Below are 20,409 nucleotides of genomic sequence, written 5' to 3'. Positions count from 1 at the left end.
TTAAAGTCCAAACCATCAAGAAATGTTCAGAGTACTTTTTTACTTTGGAAGATATATTTTGACTGTTGTGATACCTTGGATTGTTGACTTAACTTTGGGAAATCTTATCTAGAATAGCAGAAGACTAAATGAGAATACAGAGGAGGGCTATATAAGCCATCATGTGGCTAAGAGGGTCAACCATCATATGTCTCTCTATATCTGATAGGTAGCTGAACAGGTGAGTCATTTGGGACAGGTGTGTTACTGAACATTGACAAGATTACATAAATGAGGTCATTTAATTTTCTAATGTCCCAGAATACATTGGTATAAATAGTGACAGAGAATCTAAGCTCACTTTTTGTGACTAATGAAAAGAAGATAATTTGAGTATACGAAATTCAGTCTGAGAGTTCTGATATGCCAGTTATAAAATAATGTGACAACAGGCCTTTTTTAAATGGAGGAAATTTTGTTGGCTTGAATGATACTGGGAAGGAACCCAAACTGACATTTGAACTTTTTACTTTGTACCAATAAGATTTGGAATCTTATCAGAGATATTTCATTGCCTTAATGGCTTTTGTTGTAATATGTTGTTCCTTTGTCTCTCTCTCTCTCTCCTTTTTTTTTAAACAGATTTACCTTTGAGGTTAATTTCATAAAAAAATACTTTGAAGAAGCTGCGCCTCTCTCAGAACTGTTATCCCATTAAAAAACTGCTTTAACAATGATTACATCAGAGTTGCCAGTGTTACAGTGAGTATTGTAGTTTTCTTACTTTCTTTTTCTAATAGTATTTTTTCAAATTATATGTAAAGCAATTTTTATCATTTATTTTTATAAAATTTTGAGTTACAAATCTTTCTTCCTCCATACCCTTCCCTCTTCCTAAAATGGTAAGCAGTTTGATATAGGTTATATATGTGCAATCATATAAAGCATTTCCATATTAGTCATAGTCCTTAAAGAAGAAACATACCAGAAGGGAAGAACCATGAAAAAAAAATTAAGAAATTGCTTTGATCAACCTTCAGAGTCAATCAGTTCTTTCTGTGGATGTGGATAACATTTTCTATCGTGAGTCCTTTGTAATTATCTCTGATCATTGTATTGCTGAGAATTTGCTGAGAAGAACTAAGTTATAGTTGATCAACACACAATATTGCTGTTAGAGCTGTGTACAGTGTTCTCCTGTTTCTGCTCATTTCATTTTGCATCAGTTCATATAAGTCTTTCCCGGTTTTTCTGAAATCTGCCTGCTCTTCAATTCTTATAGCACAATAGTATTCCATTACATTCATATGCCACAGTCTCTTCTGCCATTCGCCAGTTGATTAGCGTCCTCTCAATTTCCAATTTTTTGCTACCACAAAAAGAGCTGCTGTAAGTATTTTTTGTACATGTAAGTCCTTCCCCTTTTTTATGCTATTTTTGGGATATAGACCTAGTAGCACTATTGCTGGATCAAAGGTTATGCACAGTTCGGTTGCCTTTTAGGCATAGTTCAGTTTTCTTACTTTCAATGAAATAACTGTTAAAGGAAATCTTGTTAAATTAAAGGTATTACCTACCTTTTGAAAGGATATTTTTATTGAATAAAGTTGACTGTGAAATAAAGGATATAGTACTTCTTAGTAATGAATGACTACCCCTCACACTTAAATCCTGCCTCTAAAACTTAAAAAAAAATTATTTATTTCATTAAATATTTTCCAGTTACATGTAAAAAACTTTAGTAATCTTTTTCAAATTTTTGAGTTCCAAATTCTCTCATGCAAGACATTTTCATGTTAGCCATGTTGCAAAAGAAAACACAAAGCAATAAAGATTAAAAAAAATTTTTTTTTGCTTTAGTCTACATTCAAAGTTCATCACTTCTGTCTATGGAGGTGGATACAATTTTTTTTATCATGGGTTCTTTGGAGTTGTCTTGGATCGTTGATTTGATCAAAGTAGCTAATCGTTCACAGTTGATCATCCTTACTTATTTTGCTGTTACTGTGTAGAGTTATCTCCTGGTTCTGCTCACTTCATATAAGTCTTCCCAAGTTTTTCTGAAATTATCTTGTTCATCATTTCTTATAGTACTGTTGTATTCCATCACAATCATAACTTGTTCAGCCATTCACCCAGTGATGCTGCCTCTGAGATTTAATAAGTATGTGCCATAGATGAGTCACTTAATCTCTTTGAGAATTGGGTTTTTTTGTCTGTTCAACAGGAATAGTACCTGTAGTAACTATGTTACAGGTTTGTTTTTGTTTTGTTTTGTTTTGTTGTTAGGCAATTGGGGTTAAGTGACTTGCCCAGGGTCACACAGCTAGTAAGTGTCAAGTGTTTGGCCTGAGGTCATATTTGAACTCAGGTCCTCCTGACTTCAGGGCTATCCACTGCACCACCTAGCTGCCCCAAAATTCTACTTTTCACGAAACCAGGAATGAACCAGATTTGTTTTAAGGCTTAAATAAAACAATACATGTAAGGTGCTTTAGAAACCTTAATGTACCATGTAAATGTCTGCTATTTTTATTATTAGAATTGTTAGCTTAACAGAACTTCGCATAATAATACATGTTAAATTTTCTCTCTATATCTAGATTTTCTCTCCTCTATTTCAGTTGAAAAATACAAATAACTATTCATAGTCCTGCAGTTGTTTTCTCTTTAAAACAAAATGCTATCCTAAGGACAGTTTGATGAGGATGGCTGCCTGAATGAAGCAGTTATTCATAGAGTTGTTGAACATATAGCCATTTTCTGTCATCTGCCCAAAGCTTAAAGGCAGCCTTTTATGTTATTAGGGAAAATAGCAAACATAGCTAAAGAACCTTTAATTTGCTAAGCTTAGGTTACCTTAGATGTGATTAAATAATTATATAATTAAATGGAAAATAGTTTAAATAAATATAAATTTAAATAAAGTAATGATTAAAGTATTAATGATTTATTAATATTTGAATCAGTTTCAGGAAAATGCTATTTTACAGTATACAAAATATTGAACTCATTAAATATTAAGAGCCTACTATGGGCAGGGTTTCTGCCCTCAAGAAGTTTATGCTCTGTTGGTAGTATGACACATTTTACATTTAGTATGCTATGTTGCAGAGACTAAATTACAAGTAGTGGAAGATTATCAGCATTATCACCTCATAAAGCAGAAGCAATGTAGGATAAAAACAATTTAAAGAATGAATGCTTGGCAAAACACTCAACTAATCAAAGTTACACCAAAGCCATTTGAAAAATGAAAGTGGAATGAGAAAAACGGATCAGAGGAAAAATTGAAAAGGTGTACAATGATTTTAATAATAAACTCATTGCTATACCATCAAAGATAATGGAGCCAGCAACTGAGACTTTTCCCACTTTGGGTTTAATAACCAGTGGAGATCTGTTAATGAACAATATCAAGGGTAGTGGTAATAATCTCTCAGTAGCAGCTGCTAAAGTAGTAGCCCAGGGGTGAACATTGCTGCTTATTGTTTATGGTTACTAAGCACATTAATATGATGTGGTTCAATCAACATGTTGAGTTTCTGATAAAACATGCATATATTTCCATTAAAAAAAAATCAGGTTGACCTGTACCCTAGATATGATTAGGCTCTACCACCTATAGAAAAGAGATTTCAGAATTCAGTTTGAAAAGAGATAACAGGATATTTTTACAGTAGACATGTACTATTTCTTGGGTATGTAAAAAATTGTGGAGGTTTGGGTAGAGAAAAAAAGAGTACAGGAATGCAATATGATTACTTACATTTATTTTATTATTATTTAAACACATGCTTCACCCTGGTTTTGTGCATCCTCTCACTACCTTTCTTCCTGCATTAGTATGTTATGCTTCCTTTTGGTATTTGTTAATGAAAAGCCCCAGCATGTGTAGGCTATAACTAATAATTTTTTAAAATGGAAATTTTAAACTGGATAACTGTTCAAGATATTTTCATTGTAGCTTCATTTCAAGGTAGGTAGATAAGTTTGGTTGGTCCTTCTGCTTTTATTTTTGATTCCTTGCTGATTTTATAATTCTGTAATATCTTTTCATGTCAATGCTCTCCTTAAAGTTTTACAATAATTAATTTTTTATTATCTATACTAATATGTTTGACCATTGACCTAACATAATCTCTTGCACAAAATTGAACTTAATAAATTTTTGTTGAATTTAGTCAGTTCTGTAGCAGACATTACAGGAAGCACATCTGAAATATAAAACAGACTTCATTCTTCATATGCTTACAGTACAGTTGAGAGAAAACACACAGAGACACACACACACACACATTATATATCAAAGTCCAAGTTGGTTTGTAATATAGTGCCAAATGAAGTGTTAAAGTCAGTAAGTGCTATCAAAGCACTGTGAGCTGGAAGAGTCTGAGCAGGCCTCAGAGGATATAGGGATTGTTACATTTATATGGCAAGATTTAAAGTAGAAGAAGAAAGACATTCACAGCATAAGAACAAAGATGGGGAATCATTATGTGTTAATGGAATAGCAAGAAGATTCTCCTTCAAACAGTATAGGTCTTTTAGCAGGGTAGAGTTTAGAGGTAGGAAGTACTTACAGATAATCAAAACTGAGGTTTTCTCTCAGTCTTCCTGAATTGGCATGTCACTTATCTTCAGTCTCTCCCTGTCTACCAACTCCTTCCCTACTGCCTATAAATATTACAATGTCTCCCCCCATCCTCAAAAATTTTCTCATTTCCTCCTTCCTTCACCAAGAGCTATCATCCTATATCTCTTCTGCTTCTTGTGGCTAACCTCCTTGAAAGACTGTTTAGCATAGGTTCTTCTACTTTCTCTCCCCCCACCCCCAAATCAACCCAGTTTCTGACCTTATCATTCCGCTGAAACTCTTTTCTCAGTCCTCATTCTTCTTGACCTCTCTGCAGCATTTGGAACTCGGTTAGAGGCTCAGTGTTAATTATTCTCTTCTTGATACTCTTTTCTTTTTAGGTTTTTGGGCTACTATCTTAGAGTTCTCCTTCTACCTTTCAGACCGCTCCTTCTTAGCCTCACCTGTTGGATCCTTTAACAGGTCAGACCTTCTGTCATGCCCCACAGGGCTATGTCCTGGTCCCTCTTCACTGTTCTGCTTGGTGATCTTATTGGCTCCCATGGATTTAATAAACATCTTTATGCTGACAATTCACAAATCTACCTGTCTTGACCCAACATTTCTACCAACCCCCAGTCTCTCATCTCCAGCTGCCTTTTAGATATCTCATACTGAAAGTCCCATAGACATTTTAAGCTCAAAGTGTTCAGAACTTTCCCCCTAAATCCTTCCTCATTCCAAACTTCATTATGTGGAGAGTAACACCAATTCTCTTTTTCCCCTCAGCTCCCAACCTAGGAGTCAGCCCGTATTCCTCACTATCTCTCACCCTGTCAATTTCACCTTTGCTACATCCCTCCAATACCCCCCCCCCCCGTCCTCTGACACTGCCACCATTTTAGTGCATGCCCTCATCCCCTTATACCTGGACTATTGCAATAACCTGGTAGGTCTGTCTGCCTTAAGTTTCTTCCCACTCCAATCCATCATTCACCCACTGAAGTGATTTTCCTGATGTGTAAGTCCAACCACATCATCCCTGCTCACTATGCACTCTGCCTCACCACGTACACACTTAATTCTCTGTTTGGTATTCAGAGCCCTTCATAATTTATCTCCTTCCAGTCTGCCTGGCTTTACAGTCTTCTTATACCTTACTCCCTGTCACTTATCCTTCACTCCATTGACACTGACCTACTGTCTGTCCATGAACAAGACACTGCATCTCTTAGTTCCTGGCATTTTCTCTGGCTGTCCCCTGTGCCTGGAATGCTATCCTTCTGGCTTCCTTGGATTCTTTCAAGTCCGTGATAAAACTCTGTCTTGTAGAAGAAGCCTTTCCCAACCCCTCTGAATTCTAATTCTTTAATTATTTCAAATGTATCCTGTATTCAGATTGTTTGTATATATTTTTTCTTTGTTGTCTTCCCCATTAGATTGTGAGTCCCTTGAGGGCAGAAACTATCTTTTGCTTCTTTTCTATGTCCTCAGCACTTAGTGCAGTGCCTGGGGTTAGTAAGTGTTTAATATATATTTAATATGAATAGGCAGTTAGTCAACAAAAATTTATTCAGTGCCTGTTATGTGTCAGGCACTGTACTAAGTACTGGGGGTATAAAAAAGGGCAAAAATCCTGTCCCTGCCCTACAGGACTCACAATACAATATGAAAGGTAGGGAACAACATACAAATAACTATGTGTATACAAAAAAATATGCAGTGTAAATGGAAGGTTATCCCAGAGGCTATGGACTGAGAAAGATTTCTTCTAGAATGTGGAATTTGAACTTAGTGTTGAGGGAGGCCAGAGAAGCCATGGGGAAAGAACATTCCTGCCATGGGGTACAGTGAGTGAAAGTGAATGGGAATTGAAGATAGAGCATTACGTGCAAAGTTCAGCAAAAAGCTCAGTATCTAGAGTATTGAGGACATGGAAGGGAGCAAAGTGTAAGAAGAATGAAAAAGGGAAGAAGGGTCCAGTTTGTGAGGGACTTGCCATGCCAAATCAAGCATTTTATACTTGATCCTCGGGGCAATAGGGAGCCTCTGGAATTTATGGAGTCAGGGCTTGACATGATCAGAGCTGTGCTTCAGGAAAATCACTTTGGCACATCTGCCTAATGGATGGATTAGAATGGGGAGAGACTAAAATAGGAGATTAACCCATTGGCTATTGCATTAATTTAGGTATAAAGTTATTAGGGCCTGCCCCAGAAAGGCAAAAAAACCCCACTATTCATAATGACGCTTTATGTGACAGGAAAAAAACTGGAAAAATACACATTGGGATGCACAGTGTAATAAAATATTACTGCTCTACATCAAATGATTAGTATGAATTTGGGGAAGCATGGGAAGACTTAAGTGAGCTGATTGAGAGTAAAGAAAGTTATACACAATTACTACAACAAAATAAATGGAAACAATGCAAAAGAGAAGCAGCTTTATATCAACCATGCTTGTCCCTGGAACAGAATTAAAAAAATGTTATCTCCCTCTTTTATCTTTGTAAAGATTAGGAGACTATGATTATAGAACCTTACATATAATGTCTGGCTTTAATCAATTAGATCAAAGGATTCAATCAAGAGGATCAATAAAATTGAGTTGGAAGGAACTTCAGATGCTGTATAGTTCAGTTTCTCATTTTAAAAATGAAAAAATTGAGGTCAGATATCAAGTAATTTGCCTAAGATCACACTGCTAGTAAGTAACTGAGAAGGGATTTACAGCCAGGTTCACTGGCTCCTGAAATGCTTTTTTCCCCATTTTTTTATTCTTTGATACAACAAGGTGTATCTTACTGGGTTAAGGACAAATATGTTTGGAAATGAAGGCAGTATATAAAAAAAGAAAAACAATTTTTAAGATGTACATGTAGGGGGGCAGTAGGTGTTGAAAAGAGCTCTGGCCTTAGAGTCAGGAGGGCCTGAGTTCAAATCCAGCCTCAGTCACTTAACACTTACTAGCCTTGTGACCCTGGGCAAGTCACTTAACCCCAATCATCTCACTTTAAAAAACACAAAAAAGAGAGAGAGAGATTTACATGTAGGAATTTCTTATTTTTGTAGTAAATGGATAACTGTTGAACTGCTCCTGTGTCGAGGGAAGGGGTGGTGTGTTAAAATAAGTATTTTAATAAGATTGACTTATCAGTTGTATTGCAGGATAGGTTTTGAGGGAGTATGCTATTAACAGTGAGATCAGAAAGAAGTTTATTGCTGAGATCTGAAGAAACCTGTAGCAGGCTTGGGATACAGAATTGGAAAGGAAGAGGTTAGACAAATTCTGAGAAGAATGGACAGATGAAAATTTGAGGGCATAGGAGAAGGATATACTTTCATTCTTTTATTCATATATCAAGTACTTTTGATGGGCAAAGCAGTATTTTAGGTCCAAAGTGAGGGTGAAGTAAAGAGATAAAAATAATTAAAAGTGTCCATGCCCTTATGAAACATTCATCCTAATGTGGGTGATAGATCTAGAGAGGATGATTTTAAGAAGAACATAAAGATGGAACAAAAAGTTGAAAAACTGACAGTTGGTGTAAGCACTCTACTGTCAAACGGGATGTGGGTTAAATTCCCAATTCCGCCACTTTGATGAATGCCATTTTTGCCATGTTATTTCATTTCTCTATGCCTTACTTTCCTTATTTGTGAAATGAAATTTTAGTAACATTAATTTTCTGGCTGTCTGCGTCATAAATTTTAAGAGAATAGACTGGTAGCAGCAAGACTAGTTAGATTATTATCATGTTCCAATGAATCTTGTACATATGATGGAGGACTTGAGGCAGTATGTAAAAGAAACTGCAAATTTGGAGACACCGCCACATGCTCATTTGTATAAGACTGTAGTATAGACGTGGAGCTAGAGGAAACCTCAGAAGTCACGTAGTTCAACACCTTCATTTTACAGATGAAGAAACTGAGGTCTAGAGCAGTTAAATTGCTTGCTCAAAGTCACACAGGTAGTAAGTGGCACAGTCAGGAATTGAATTTGGATCTCATGATTCCAAGTTCATTTCCCTTTTCATTGTACCGAAGTCTTCAGATCCTTTTAGATAGCCTGCAGTGGCCGTCTGGCACTGTTTATGATTTGTGTGTAGGAATTTAGAGGACTAGATATGGAGTCAGAAGATGTGGATTCAAATCTCAATTCTTCTACTAAACACTGCTTGTGTGAACTTAAATAAGGTCATTTAACCTCTAGCCTCTGAGTTCTTCTACTATAAACTAACTGGGGGGGAAATAAATTCTCTGTCAGTCAACAAGCACTATTAACTTAAGCATGGTGGTAAGCACTGGATATACAAATACAAGCAAAACAAAAGGTAGTCCTTACCCTCAAGGAGCTTACATTCTAATGCAAGGGGACAGCTCATAAAAGGAATTGAAAATAGATTGGGAGGAGGCATCCACTTGGGGGCAAGATGGATGGCCTGAGCACTCTGGTTTTAAATGAATGTTCTGAGGAAAACCATGGAATCAGAGGAAGGGAATGCAGGGCAAGAATGTGTTTCAGAGGTGTGGATTCTAGGGTGGAATCTAAATCTAAGATTTATTTCTATATAAATAAGATTTATTTGTAATTGTTAGTCTCTGGTCCTACTTCTGTGTAAACCTCTTGCAGAATCCTGTTTTCACCATTAAGATTAAATTACTCTTTTGAAGGCCATAAATGACATAACAACAACTGAAAAGGGGTAGAGGTTGTTGGAAAGGCCTTATGTAGGAAGTAGAGGTTCTAAAAACAGGAGTGAGGAACATAACATTTCAGGAATCGGGGACACCCTGTGCATAGTCACAGAGATGGGAGATCAGGGAATAGCAAGAAGGCTAATTTGTCTAGACTCCAGATTGTGTGAAGGGGGGAGTAAGCATAAAAATCATCTAGAAAGAGAAGTTGGAGACAAATTGTGAAGCTCTGTTCATAGGGTGTACGGAGTTGGGGGGGTGGGGTAAGTGTAAGGAAACCAGACTGGTAAGAAGGGGTCATGGGCATGTCCAGGTGGTCAGGAACTCTGGTGATGAGGGGTTGATTCCCTTGGGCAAATGACAGTATACTTTGTGTCTGTTCCCTTACTGGTTATGGAGCAATTGATTTTGGCTGCTGGTTATATCCTCTTCAGCAAGGACAACTCTGCCCCAGGCTCTGGTTCAGGTATTGGTTTCACTATTGTCTCAAATAGTAGAAGGAGCAAGGGTGTTGCTCCTCTGAGTTTCAGAGTCAGAGCTCTGGTTGGTTAGTTTGGAAAAGTTGTTTATTTACTTTTCTTTTTTAATCTGCAAGGACAACTCTGCCCTAGTCCCCAGCTTTAATCCAGCATTGTTATCCCTTGGATGGGAAGAAAGAGATGCCTCTTGGATTTATTTCACATTACTTCTTTTTACAGTTTCTGTGTCCCAGCTAAACTGATCTCTGAGCTGTTCCCCACTTGGCTTCCATCTCCTATTTCTGTGCATTCTGACATGCTGCCCCTGATGACTATAATGCTTTCCCTTCTCATCTCTGCTTCTGAAAATTCTTAATTCATATACCACCTTTTCCGTTGAGCCTTTGCTGATCCTTCCTAATTTTAAGTTCTATACTTGTTCTCACATTATCTTATATTTGCTTATTATTAAATGTTGCATCTTTCAGTAGAATGTAAGATACTTGAAAATAGAAACTGTTTTGTTTTTAACATTTTATCCCCATTGTCTAGCATAATCTTTGCATATAGTTGTTTTTCATTTAATTTTGCATCTGTTACCTCAGGTTTTAATGACAAATCCGTGTTTACCATATCTATTTTCTATATGAGTTTATAGACTTTAATATTCTCTTCCTGATTTCTTCATTTTTCTACAATAAAATATTTCAGTATTTTGTTTGTTTTTTAAGTTTTTCTTCACATGATAGACTTCCTATCCCTTGGGTCCTTTTAGCTCACCCTCTTGACTTCTTCCTGTTTATTTTACATTTTTTAGGTATATGGATTAGAGCTACAAACAGCTTTGCCTAATTTTCGTCCAAGTAATGTTTCTATTTTGCTTTCAGGGTGGTCTGAGAAGTGAATTCAATTTATGGCACCACTGAACCACTATAAGAGGAGTTCAGAGAAAAAAAGAAATATAAAATTCATTGTTCATTTATTATCTACTTTGCTGGCTAGAAATAATTTGAATTAATATTTTATTTTCTAGGGATTCAACTAATGAAACTACTGCTCATTCAGATGCTGGCAGTGAGCTTGAAGAAACAGAGGTCAAAGGGAAAAGAAAAAGGGGCCGTCCTGGCCGGCCTCCAGTATGTATTTTATTTCTTTCTCTTGTCCTTGAAATAATTATTTGATAAAGGCTTAGCATGGGCCAAACATCAATTCTCTTCATCTTAGTATCATATTACAGATTGTTTCAGGATTGCATTGCCAAGAAAACTTAAGAGATGATTCGCGAAAAGTAATGCTGGTGAGGAATGAGGTATGTGTGCCTGATAAAACCTAGGCTCAATATTGTGAGGTCCCACTGTGGTATACTTATATCCTTCAAGATCTTACACTGAAAAATATATTCTTGTGGAATATCTAGCTTTGTGATATGTAACCCTATTTAATCTCTCAATAAAGATGAATGTCCTTGCTTACTGATCTCTATTTTAGAAACATTACACTCTCTTGAGAAGAAGCATCGCATAATGAATAGACAGCCAGCCTCAAAGCCAGGAAAACCTGGATGTAGGTTCTGCCTGACACATATTAGATGTGTGAACCTAGGCACTTCACTTAACCTCTTAATCCTGAAAGTTATTCTCTAAGACTGCCAGTTACAGAGAACATGCCTTTCTGTTGTAGTAGAAGGAGTTTCTTCATCAGAAATTTTTTATAACATAACGTTTCATACTCTTCCAGGGCCAACTTCAAACAAAAGAACCTCCTTGTATATGGAACTTAAGAACAGGAACAAAGAAACCTCAGTAACATTTTGTGAAACCCTCTCTACTAGTAGAATCTGCAGACAAGTTTAAATTCTTTCTCTCACTCACACTCTCTTCCTCTCCCCCATTTTATCTCTCCATCTGTCCCCCTTTCCCTTACTCCCTTTCCTCACCCTTACCCTCTCTCTCCTCCTCCCTCTTTATAATCCACTCTCTCCCTCTTGCCCCTCTCTTTCTTGCTTGCTCTGCTTATAGTGGATAATACCTGAGGTTCCAGGTGCTTTTTCACACTCCTCTATCTCATCCTTTTTTGTGTCTGCATTGTAGAACTGCTAGCAATGACAATATAGACAAAATGGTCAAGGAGTTTCCATGACCTGATGCTCTTATTTTCTATATGTTTATTTAAATGAAAACTGTTAGGAAAAAGCTTCATTGATTTTATTATTTTCAACACTTAAATTTGATTAACAGAGGTACCTATAAGTCAGTGTCCTTCACTGAGGCAGTTATGGTGTGATTGAGGGAGGTGGCAGACAAGATTCTACCACTCCTTTCAACCACTTTAGCTGTTTGACCATGAATACATTGTAAACTCACTTAATCTTTTTTGGCTTACCTTTTCACAATGGAAAAATTTATACTTTAGCTACTTGAAACCAGTGCTTTGGGGTAGATGTTTTCTTGAATTTTTTTAAGGTATAACCTCTTATGACACTTGGCTTTTTAAATATGTTCTTCCTATCTGACTTTACATTTTTTGATTAATCTTCTCATTTTCCTTTCTCACCTATTTTTTCTTGTTCTCAATCCTCCATTTTCCCCTTTCTAAAACGCTTTCTTTTCTTTCTGTCCTTCCTCTTCTCCCTGAATCTACCTTGTATTTATTTTTCTTTTGTTTTTCTCTGTGCCATATATCCCTATTCTTTACTTTCTGTTCTCTAATCTGGCTTATATTTTTCACAGGTGTTAGATACACCTTGCTAATTTATCCTGCTTAAATAGAAAAGTATGGAAGATTGACCTTAGATCTTAATTCATAGAATCTTAGAATTGGAAGGAAACTCAGAAGGCCACCCTGTTTCTCAAAATAATGTCTGAGGAAGTACCAAGTCCCATTGTATCTTAGACCCATTTGTTGTTATTCTATCCTCACTGGCCGAAATGTAACAAATCAACATCCTGTCAGTGTTTCCCCAATATAAATGATGTAGGATACTGAAAAATTACTCCCTGTAGCCTATTTTTCCAGTTTCCTTCTTACTGCCAGGCTCACTTTAGTACATCAGTCAGTGTCATTTCCCACTGGAGTGCATTTAGGTAGATTTTGATGTCCATCTCTTTTCAACCTGTTTCCTCTCCCTGAATCCGAGGACTAGAAATATTGTGTCATAAGATTATTTCCCTCTATTTCATTGGACTTGCTCCTTATGGAATAAATTTATTCAAAAAGGAATTATTCTGTATATATTGCCTAGTAGTGATTAGAATAGTTCCCTCTAGATGTTCTTTTTTTTCTCCTTTTATTCTTTTAAAAAAAAGTCTTAGTGGTCACCAATTTATTACCTTCTTTACCTATAATTCATGTGGAGAGGAAAGGATTTCATTATTAAGGGAATTCCCAATAAAGGAAACTCTACCAATGCAGGTTGACCTCTTCTTTGCAACATATAGTCTTAGAGAGTTACCTAGATCAGTGATGTGAAATTCCTGTAAACCCCATTGATTGGAATCAGATTAAAATATAATTGTGAAATATTTAACAAAACAAATAAAAATATAATACAACATAACTTATGTTAATTTTTGGTTTTCTAAATCAAAATGCCACTGTGTAGATCCATTTCTATTTAGATTTTACGCCACTGCCTTAAAGCACTGAGAAGATAAAAGACTTACCCATCACACAGCTAAAATATGGCAAGGGTAGGATTTGAGCCCTGATCTTCTGGTTTTGTAAGAACTCTATCAGTGCCATGTTTCTTCCCTTTGTTGCTGCTTCATATGGAGCAAACAGGCTCAGAAAGTTGGCAAACTTTTTTTGGTTTCTCTTAAGTTCAGTTGCTTCTGCCACTGCCTTGACCTGGGTTGCTTCTGGTTTCTATTCTAAAAAAAAATTAAACTGTCATCCAATGGTAGGGAGAACCTTGTTCTCCTAGAGGACTGTGTACCTCTCTGCACTTATGGTGTTTTCCCACTAGATATGCCAACTATATATATATATATATATATAATATTTAATATGGGGGGAATTTTTCAGTGTGGCTATATGTATTTGGGGAATTTTTGAAAAATTACATGAAATAGTAAGGTGAATAAATGAATGCACTGCACTATATCCTTCCATTCATTATTATTGCTGAAATGCTATAATTGCTCTTTTTCTTTTTGAGATTCCTTAGTAATTGTTGATATTGAATAGCCATGACAGTTGGGGAAAGGGAATAGGAATGGGATGATTTGGGTTATTCTCAAGTCGTATGTAGCAAATGTGATATAAAATAGAAGCTTGAGAAGTTCTATCCCATAACCAATTATTTTGTGCTTCCTTAATCCCTATTTTACCGTTCGTCCACTTGGCTTAAATAAATAGCCGTTCTGCCTGCTTCAAGATGGATATTCCCAAGTTTGGATTGGCTTAACATTTTCTATTGGGAACATGCCATTATTCTTCACCAATTCTAAAAATAGCCCTTTGTTTTCCTGCTTTGTTGTTTTTAGTTATGCCCTGCTCTTCGTGACCTCTCTTTGGGGTTTTCTTGGGAAAGATATTGGAATGGTTTGACAGTCATTTTACAGTTGAAGAAATGAAGCAAACGGGGTTGAGTGACTCAACCCAGGGTCACACAGCTAGTAAGTGTCTGAGGCTGGATTTGAACTTGGGAAGATGAGTCTTCCTGATTCCAAGCCCAGTGCTCTTACCCCCTGTGACACCTAGTTGCCCTTCTGCTATAATTGCTGCATTTTTATGGTACTAATATATTTCAGAGAGGGATTGCTTGCTTTTTTACTAAAATCTTAACATTTATATTTTAAGAAGTGTTTTTCTAGTGTATCTGAGTTTTTAAAAGTTTACTGAATGTTTTAGTGAATCAGTTCATAAGTATTTATTTATCACTTGGTACTCTATCATGAAATTTGGAATACAAAATAAGATTATGATAAAATTTGAGGATGAAGAAAAATTTAAGGCTTTGAAGGGGAATGATAGGCTGTGGATGGAGGGTGAATAAGGAGGAGGTGGATATTTCAATATCACAGAGCTGAGATAAACATGGTTCTTGGGAGAGAGCCATAAGGAATAGTCTGGCATTGGTTGAAAGCCTACTAATTAGTAGTAGGGTTGGGAGAAATAAAGGACTTAATTCATTTGTTGCTAGTCCAGTCTGAGGGCTTTATAGGTTGCATACTCTCTAGACATTTTCCTTAAGAAATCAGTATTCCTTTATCTACATTTCTTCTATGGTGCCTCATCATTAATTGGTAGTCTCCAAACTTTGATCGTGTACCCCATAAGTTAATATTTTTGAACATACATTCCCAAAATATGTATATATCCCTATTTGTAAATGAAGCACATGCCATATTGTAATAATATTGCATACATTTTGAAAATAGACACAAAGTATGAAAGAGAGATGAAATTTTTTTTCCCAGTTATTTATTAACAATACAAGAAGCATTTTGTGCTCAAGGGAGCAAAGAAAGACTCTGTGGTCCTGGATAAGTCCCTTCAACTCTATACCTTATTATCTTCATCTGTCAAATGAGGGAATTGTACTAAATGGCTTTTAATTTTCCCTCTAGCTCCAAATATATTATGCTATGATTAAATATACTTAATTAATTTAGAAATGTTTGTTGTTTAATTGTTAATAATTAATCATTTATTCAATTTGATCCATGTAGCTAGTGAAACCATTGAATTTCTGTTTTTAAGATACTTTTTGTCAAAAAATACACAATATGATAATCGTATATTAGGCTATAACCTTTAAGTCAAGGCATATAGTCATTTATTAAACCCTTGTGCACCAGGTACCGTATTAATAAACATTTACCAAGCTCCTGCCATTTGCCAGTCACTAGGCCAAGCACTGGGAATACAATTAAGAAAACAAGGACAGTCTCTGCCCTCAAGAAGCAGATAACACAGAAAAGGAAGCTGAAAAAATTGGGAGGGGGAATTTCCAGGGAGGGTGTGATTGAGGAAAGGGGTTTGGAGAGAAGGTACATCAGAGGATATGATATTCTTTGCAGACCAAACCTGGCAGAACCAGTCACAGAAAGTGGAGAGTTATCTAGAAAGTTCAGATTCCAGTCCTCTGTAAGGAAAGCTTTGATAGGCGTTTAGTGCTCCTATCCTCCAGACCCCCAGTGAGAGGGGAGAGAAGGCTGAAGAAGTTGAGAAGGTGTTGAATACCCAAAACTGAGTGGATCAGCATGATGGTGTTTCAGATGCCCTGGGTAGGGCAATAATGATCTCTGGAATCCAAACCTAGCAGAGCTGTTGAAGGAAAATGGAGAGTTAGCTAGAAACTTCAGATCCCAGCTCTCTGTAAGGGAAAGCTTTGAGAGGAATTTCATGTTCCAGCTTTCAGCCCTCCAGTCTGAGGTCATATGGTGATGGGAGGGATCGTCTGGGTACTTCCTCAAAATAGAGTTTCTGGGAGGACCTCCCCAATGGAAGAAGGTAGAAGCAGCAGAGAAAGAAGTCAGCTGAAATATTTTGGCCAAGTTTAGTCAGATGTACATAAAAGCTCTACATTAGGCATTATATTTCTTTTTGTGTAGAATTCATAGATTCCCAAAGTGGGCAGTACCTCCCCTTGGGAGGCGCTGGAATGATCCAGAGGGGAAGTAGTAGCCTTGAGTGCAGTTGGGGGGCATTGAACAAAAATAAGGGAGCAGTGGAAGCATAGGGAAAGAAGAGAAGAGAAGAAAAATCTGAAAAACCATTGGTACTTGTTTTATCTGTTGTATAACAGAGTTAAAGTCATAGTGATTACATTATTTTCCAAATAAACACACAGAGTGCAAGTTATAACTGATAAGTGGTCAAGTCTTCTGACAGGTCTTAACAAGCAAGTGTTGGCAGACAAGCATGTTAGACGTTGTCAGGAAGTCCAGCGTGCATTGAACAGGAATAAGTGCATGTAATGACTTGCTGACAGTAGGATACCATACAGTTACATGATGCAATATTGCATCATAAAAATTTCAGTTCCGGAAAAAACCCACAAACTTACATTAAATTATTAAAGTTGAGATGCATCTTTTTCTTTTTCTTTTTTTTGGGGGCTAGGCAGTGGGGTTAAGTGACTTGCCCAGGGTCACACAGCTAATAACTGTTATGTGTCTGAGGCTGGATTTGAACTGAGGTCCTCGTGAATCCAGGGCTGGTGCTCTATCCACTATACCACCTAGCTGCCTCGAGATGCGTCATTTTTAAAAAAAATAGTTTATATATTTTTTAAACGATTAAAATTTTTTTTTAAATTAAAGGGTTAAGGACAGTGCTGAGTAATTTTTTTTCTTAAAGGAGGAGGTAGGCCAAATACATTTGAGAACCTTTGGTGTAAATAATCACCATATACAGTGTAAAAACAAGCAAAATAAATTGTCTGCTATTTCAGTTCCTCAGAAGGTTTTCAATATAAACCTATATTTTCTTTATTTAGTTCTGCCTAAGTGAATGATACCATAACTTGATTTCCTATTCATGTGGATATTTTAGTTGTATTTCTGTATGGGTGTAAGGAACTGCAAGAAATGTGGCTAGAGCATAGTATTCAGGAAAGGAGTCATAAAAACATGGCTGAAATGTTAGGTTGGAGCCATGTCCTTATAGGCTTTAAACATGAAAGAAAGGACTTTATATTTGACCATATTAATAATAGAGTGCCATTGGAATTTATTGTGTAGGCAAAAGACATGGTCAGACTTGTTATTTAAGAAAAATCACTTGTGTAGGTATGTGGAAGGTGGATTAGAGTGGAGAGAGTTGATTCAGAGACAAATTAGGACTCTGAGAGATAATTAGACCCTGAACCAGTGAGTTGTAGAGATCGAAAAAACAGTAGATGGCAACTGCATAGATATGTGGGGTGAATGAAAGTAAATCTAGGTGTTAACTTTAACACAAGTAGGGAAATTCATAAGAAGGGTGGGTTTGGGGGTACTATAAGATAATAATTTCTGTGATATAAATCACAACCATTTATGTGTGCCAGTACTGTGCTACTCACTCTTTCCCACCCAAAATGAAGGGGCATAAGGAGGTTTTTAGCAATTACTCTCCAACAGTGCAGAGCCTGGCTTCTGTGGGTGCTTCCCTAAGCCCAAACATGATTTGGGAGGGAAAGGATTAAGCATGCTGGGCAAATGGTGAAAATTTTCCAAATATCACCTCTACAGCTACTACGGTGGGATTTCCCATGTTAGAGTTAGATTTTATAGTAGTACTGAGGGGTTTGTGCCTGCTACAAAAAAGGAGAATTTCAGGAGCTTACAGAGCAATAGGAAGAGGGTAAAACTGGGACTAGTAGATTTTAATGGGTGAAGAATAGATGTGGTTATGTTGAAATCTGACTCCAAAATTGGCTAATCACAGGGAGCACTGGATGAGCCTATCTCTCCATTTTCCAGTTTGTTAATCATATGCTCATTGGAGTCATGCCACAACTTCCAGTTTGGAAACCACTGATCTTAATTGCCTCATCCAGCTAGCCCTTTATGTAAACTGCCCGTACTTTATATTATAATAAGCAGTATTGTGGCCAAGGGAGGTCTTAGACTGCCACTTCAGTAGATTGGAAAACTTTAGCAAAATAGTACATTATTAGGATTCAGCTCTTTTCTGGACCCCAGTGCCTTCTAATCCGTTGTTTCTTTGAATGCTCTTTGTACATATATGTAATGCACACGTTGTTTTTCCTTTTATCTCTTTAAGGAGACTTATTTTTATCTTTGTATCCCTAACACCTATCACATTGTCTGGAACTTAGTGAGCACCAATAGCATAGTGAGCTAGTTGATTGATTAGCTTAATTTCTCCCCTTTTTCCACTTTTCTGCAAGTCACTTAGATCTGTTATCCTTAAGGAAATGAGTTACTAACTCCAGTATCTGTGGTAACTTCTGGTGTATGTGTGAAACTATCCCAGTACTCTAGTCTGCTTTTTGAGTTGTACCTTTTTCCTACACCCAGAAATCTTCCTCCAAATGGTTTTTCTTCTTAAATTTCTAAACTGGTTAACTTCCCAACACTGTGTTCTCTTCAGTTGTTGACCTGTGTTTAAAAAATGCTTCTAGTGTCTTTTTCACTTTCTAATTCTTTTTTTTTTTGGTCTTTTAATTCTTTACCTGATGTTCTCTTAGCTATTTACTTAATCTTCAAATATTTATCAAGGACGTACTTTTTTGTCTTTTTCTTTCTTTTGTTTTCTTTTTTTTTTTTTTAGGCAATTGGGGTTAAGCGACTTGTCCACGGTCATACAGCTAGTAAGTGTCACATGTCTGGTCTGTGACCAGATTTGAACTCAGGTCCTCCTGACTCCAAGGTCAGTACTCCATCCACTGTGCCACCTACCTGCTCCTGGACCTACCATTTCTTAAGCAGTATTGAGACAGAGAGGGCCCATAAATACCCTACCCTTGAAGAGTTTACAGTCTCATTAGGAGACTATACATGTACCCACAAAAATAATCGACAACATATAATTCCTGTAGAGATTCTTTATTTTCTATATTTATTTGTTTATTCTTAGTTTTCAACATTCACTTTTGTAAGATTTTGAGTTTCAAATTTTCTCCCATTCTTTCCCTTCCTTCTTCTCCAAGATGACATGCAATATGATATAGGCCATACATGTACAATCATATTATACATATTTCCACATTAGTCATGTTGCAAAGAAGAATTAGAACCAAAGGGAAAAGCGAGGGAAAAAAAAAAAGGAAAAATAGTATGTTTTGATCTTCATTTAGACGCCATAGTTCTTTCTCTGGATGTGGTTAGCATTTTTCCATCATGAATTGTCTTAGATCATTGCATTGCTGAGAAGAGCTAAGTCAAAGCTGGTCATCACACAGTGTTGCTGTTACTGTGTACAGTGTTCTCCTCACTTCACTCAGCATCAGTTCATGCAGGTCTTTCTAGGTTTTTCTGAAGTCTGCCTGCTCATTGCTTCTTATGGAACAATTACATTCATATACCACAACTTGTTCAGCCGTTCCCCAATTAATGGGCATCAACTCAATTTCCAATTCTTTGCCACCACAAAAAGAACTGCTATAACTATTTTTGTACATATAGGTCCTTTTCCCATTTTTATGATCTCTTTGGGATACAGACCTAGAAGTGGTATTGCTGGATCAAAGGTTACACACAGTTTTATACCCTTTGGGCATAGTTCCAGATTGCTCTCCAGAATGGTTGAAGCAGTTCACAATTCCATCAACAGTGCATTAGTGTTCCAATTTTCCCACACCTTCTCCAACATTTTTCATTTTCCTGTTATGTCTTGTTTGCCAATCTGATAGGTGTGATGTAGTACCTCAGAGTTGTTTTTATTTGCATTTCTCTAATCTATAGGGATTTAGAGCATTTTTTCATGTGACTATAGATAACTTAATTTCTTCATCTGAAAATTGCCTGTTCATATCCTTTGACCATTTATCAATCGGGGAATGACTTGTGTTCTTATAAATTTGACTCAGTTCTCTTTATATTTTAGAAATGAGGCCTTTATCAAAGACACTGGCTGTAGAAATTGTTTCCCAGCTTTCTACTTCCCTTCTAATCTTGGATGCATTGGCTTTGTGCAAAAACTTTTTAATTTAATGTAATCAAAATTATCCGTTTTGCATTTCACAATGTCCTCTATCTCTTGTTTTGTCATAAATTCTTCCATTCTCCACAGATCTCCT

The 20,409-nt window shown here is 36.6% G+C and overlaps 1 protein-coding gene across 1 annotated transcript in view; it reads left to right on the top strand.

Annotated features, from left to right (window-relative positions):
• STAG1 (STAG1 cohesin complex component) overlaps window positions 1-20,409 on the top strand; it is a 346,896-nt gene that overhangs the window by 120,446 nt on the left and 206,041 nt on the right. The window contains exons 2-3 of the mRNA XM_020986100.2: window positions 622-741; window positions 10,750-10,852. Of these exons, the coding sequence (XP_020841759.1) occupies window positions 713-741; window positions 10,750-10,852 (132 nt within the window). The 5' untranslated portion in view covers window positions 622-712. The remainder of the gene's footprint in view (window positions 1-621; window positions 742-10,749; window positions 10,853-20,409) is intronic.

The sequence above is a fragment of the Phascolarctos cinereus genome, unplaced genomic scaffold (assembly GCF_003287225.1).
Source record: "Phascolarctos cinereus isolate Bilbo 61053 unplaced genomic scaffold, phaCin_HiC Scaffold_726;HRSCAF=1367, whole genome shotgun sequence".
Taxonomy (NCBI): Eukaryota; Metazoa; Chordata; class Mammalia; order Diprotodontia; family Phascolarctidae; genus Phascolarctos; species Phascolarctos cinereus.
This window is presented reverse-complemented; position numbering and strand designations above follow the sequence as displayed.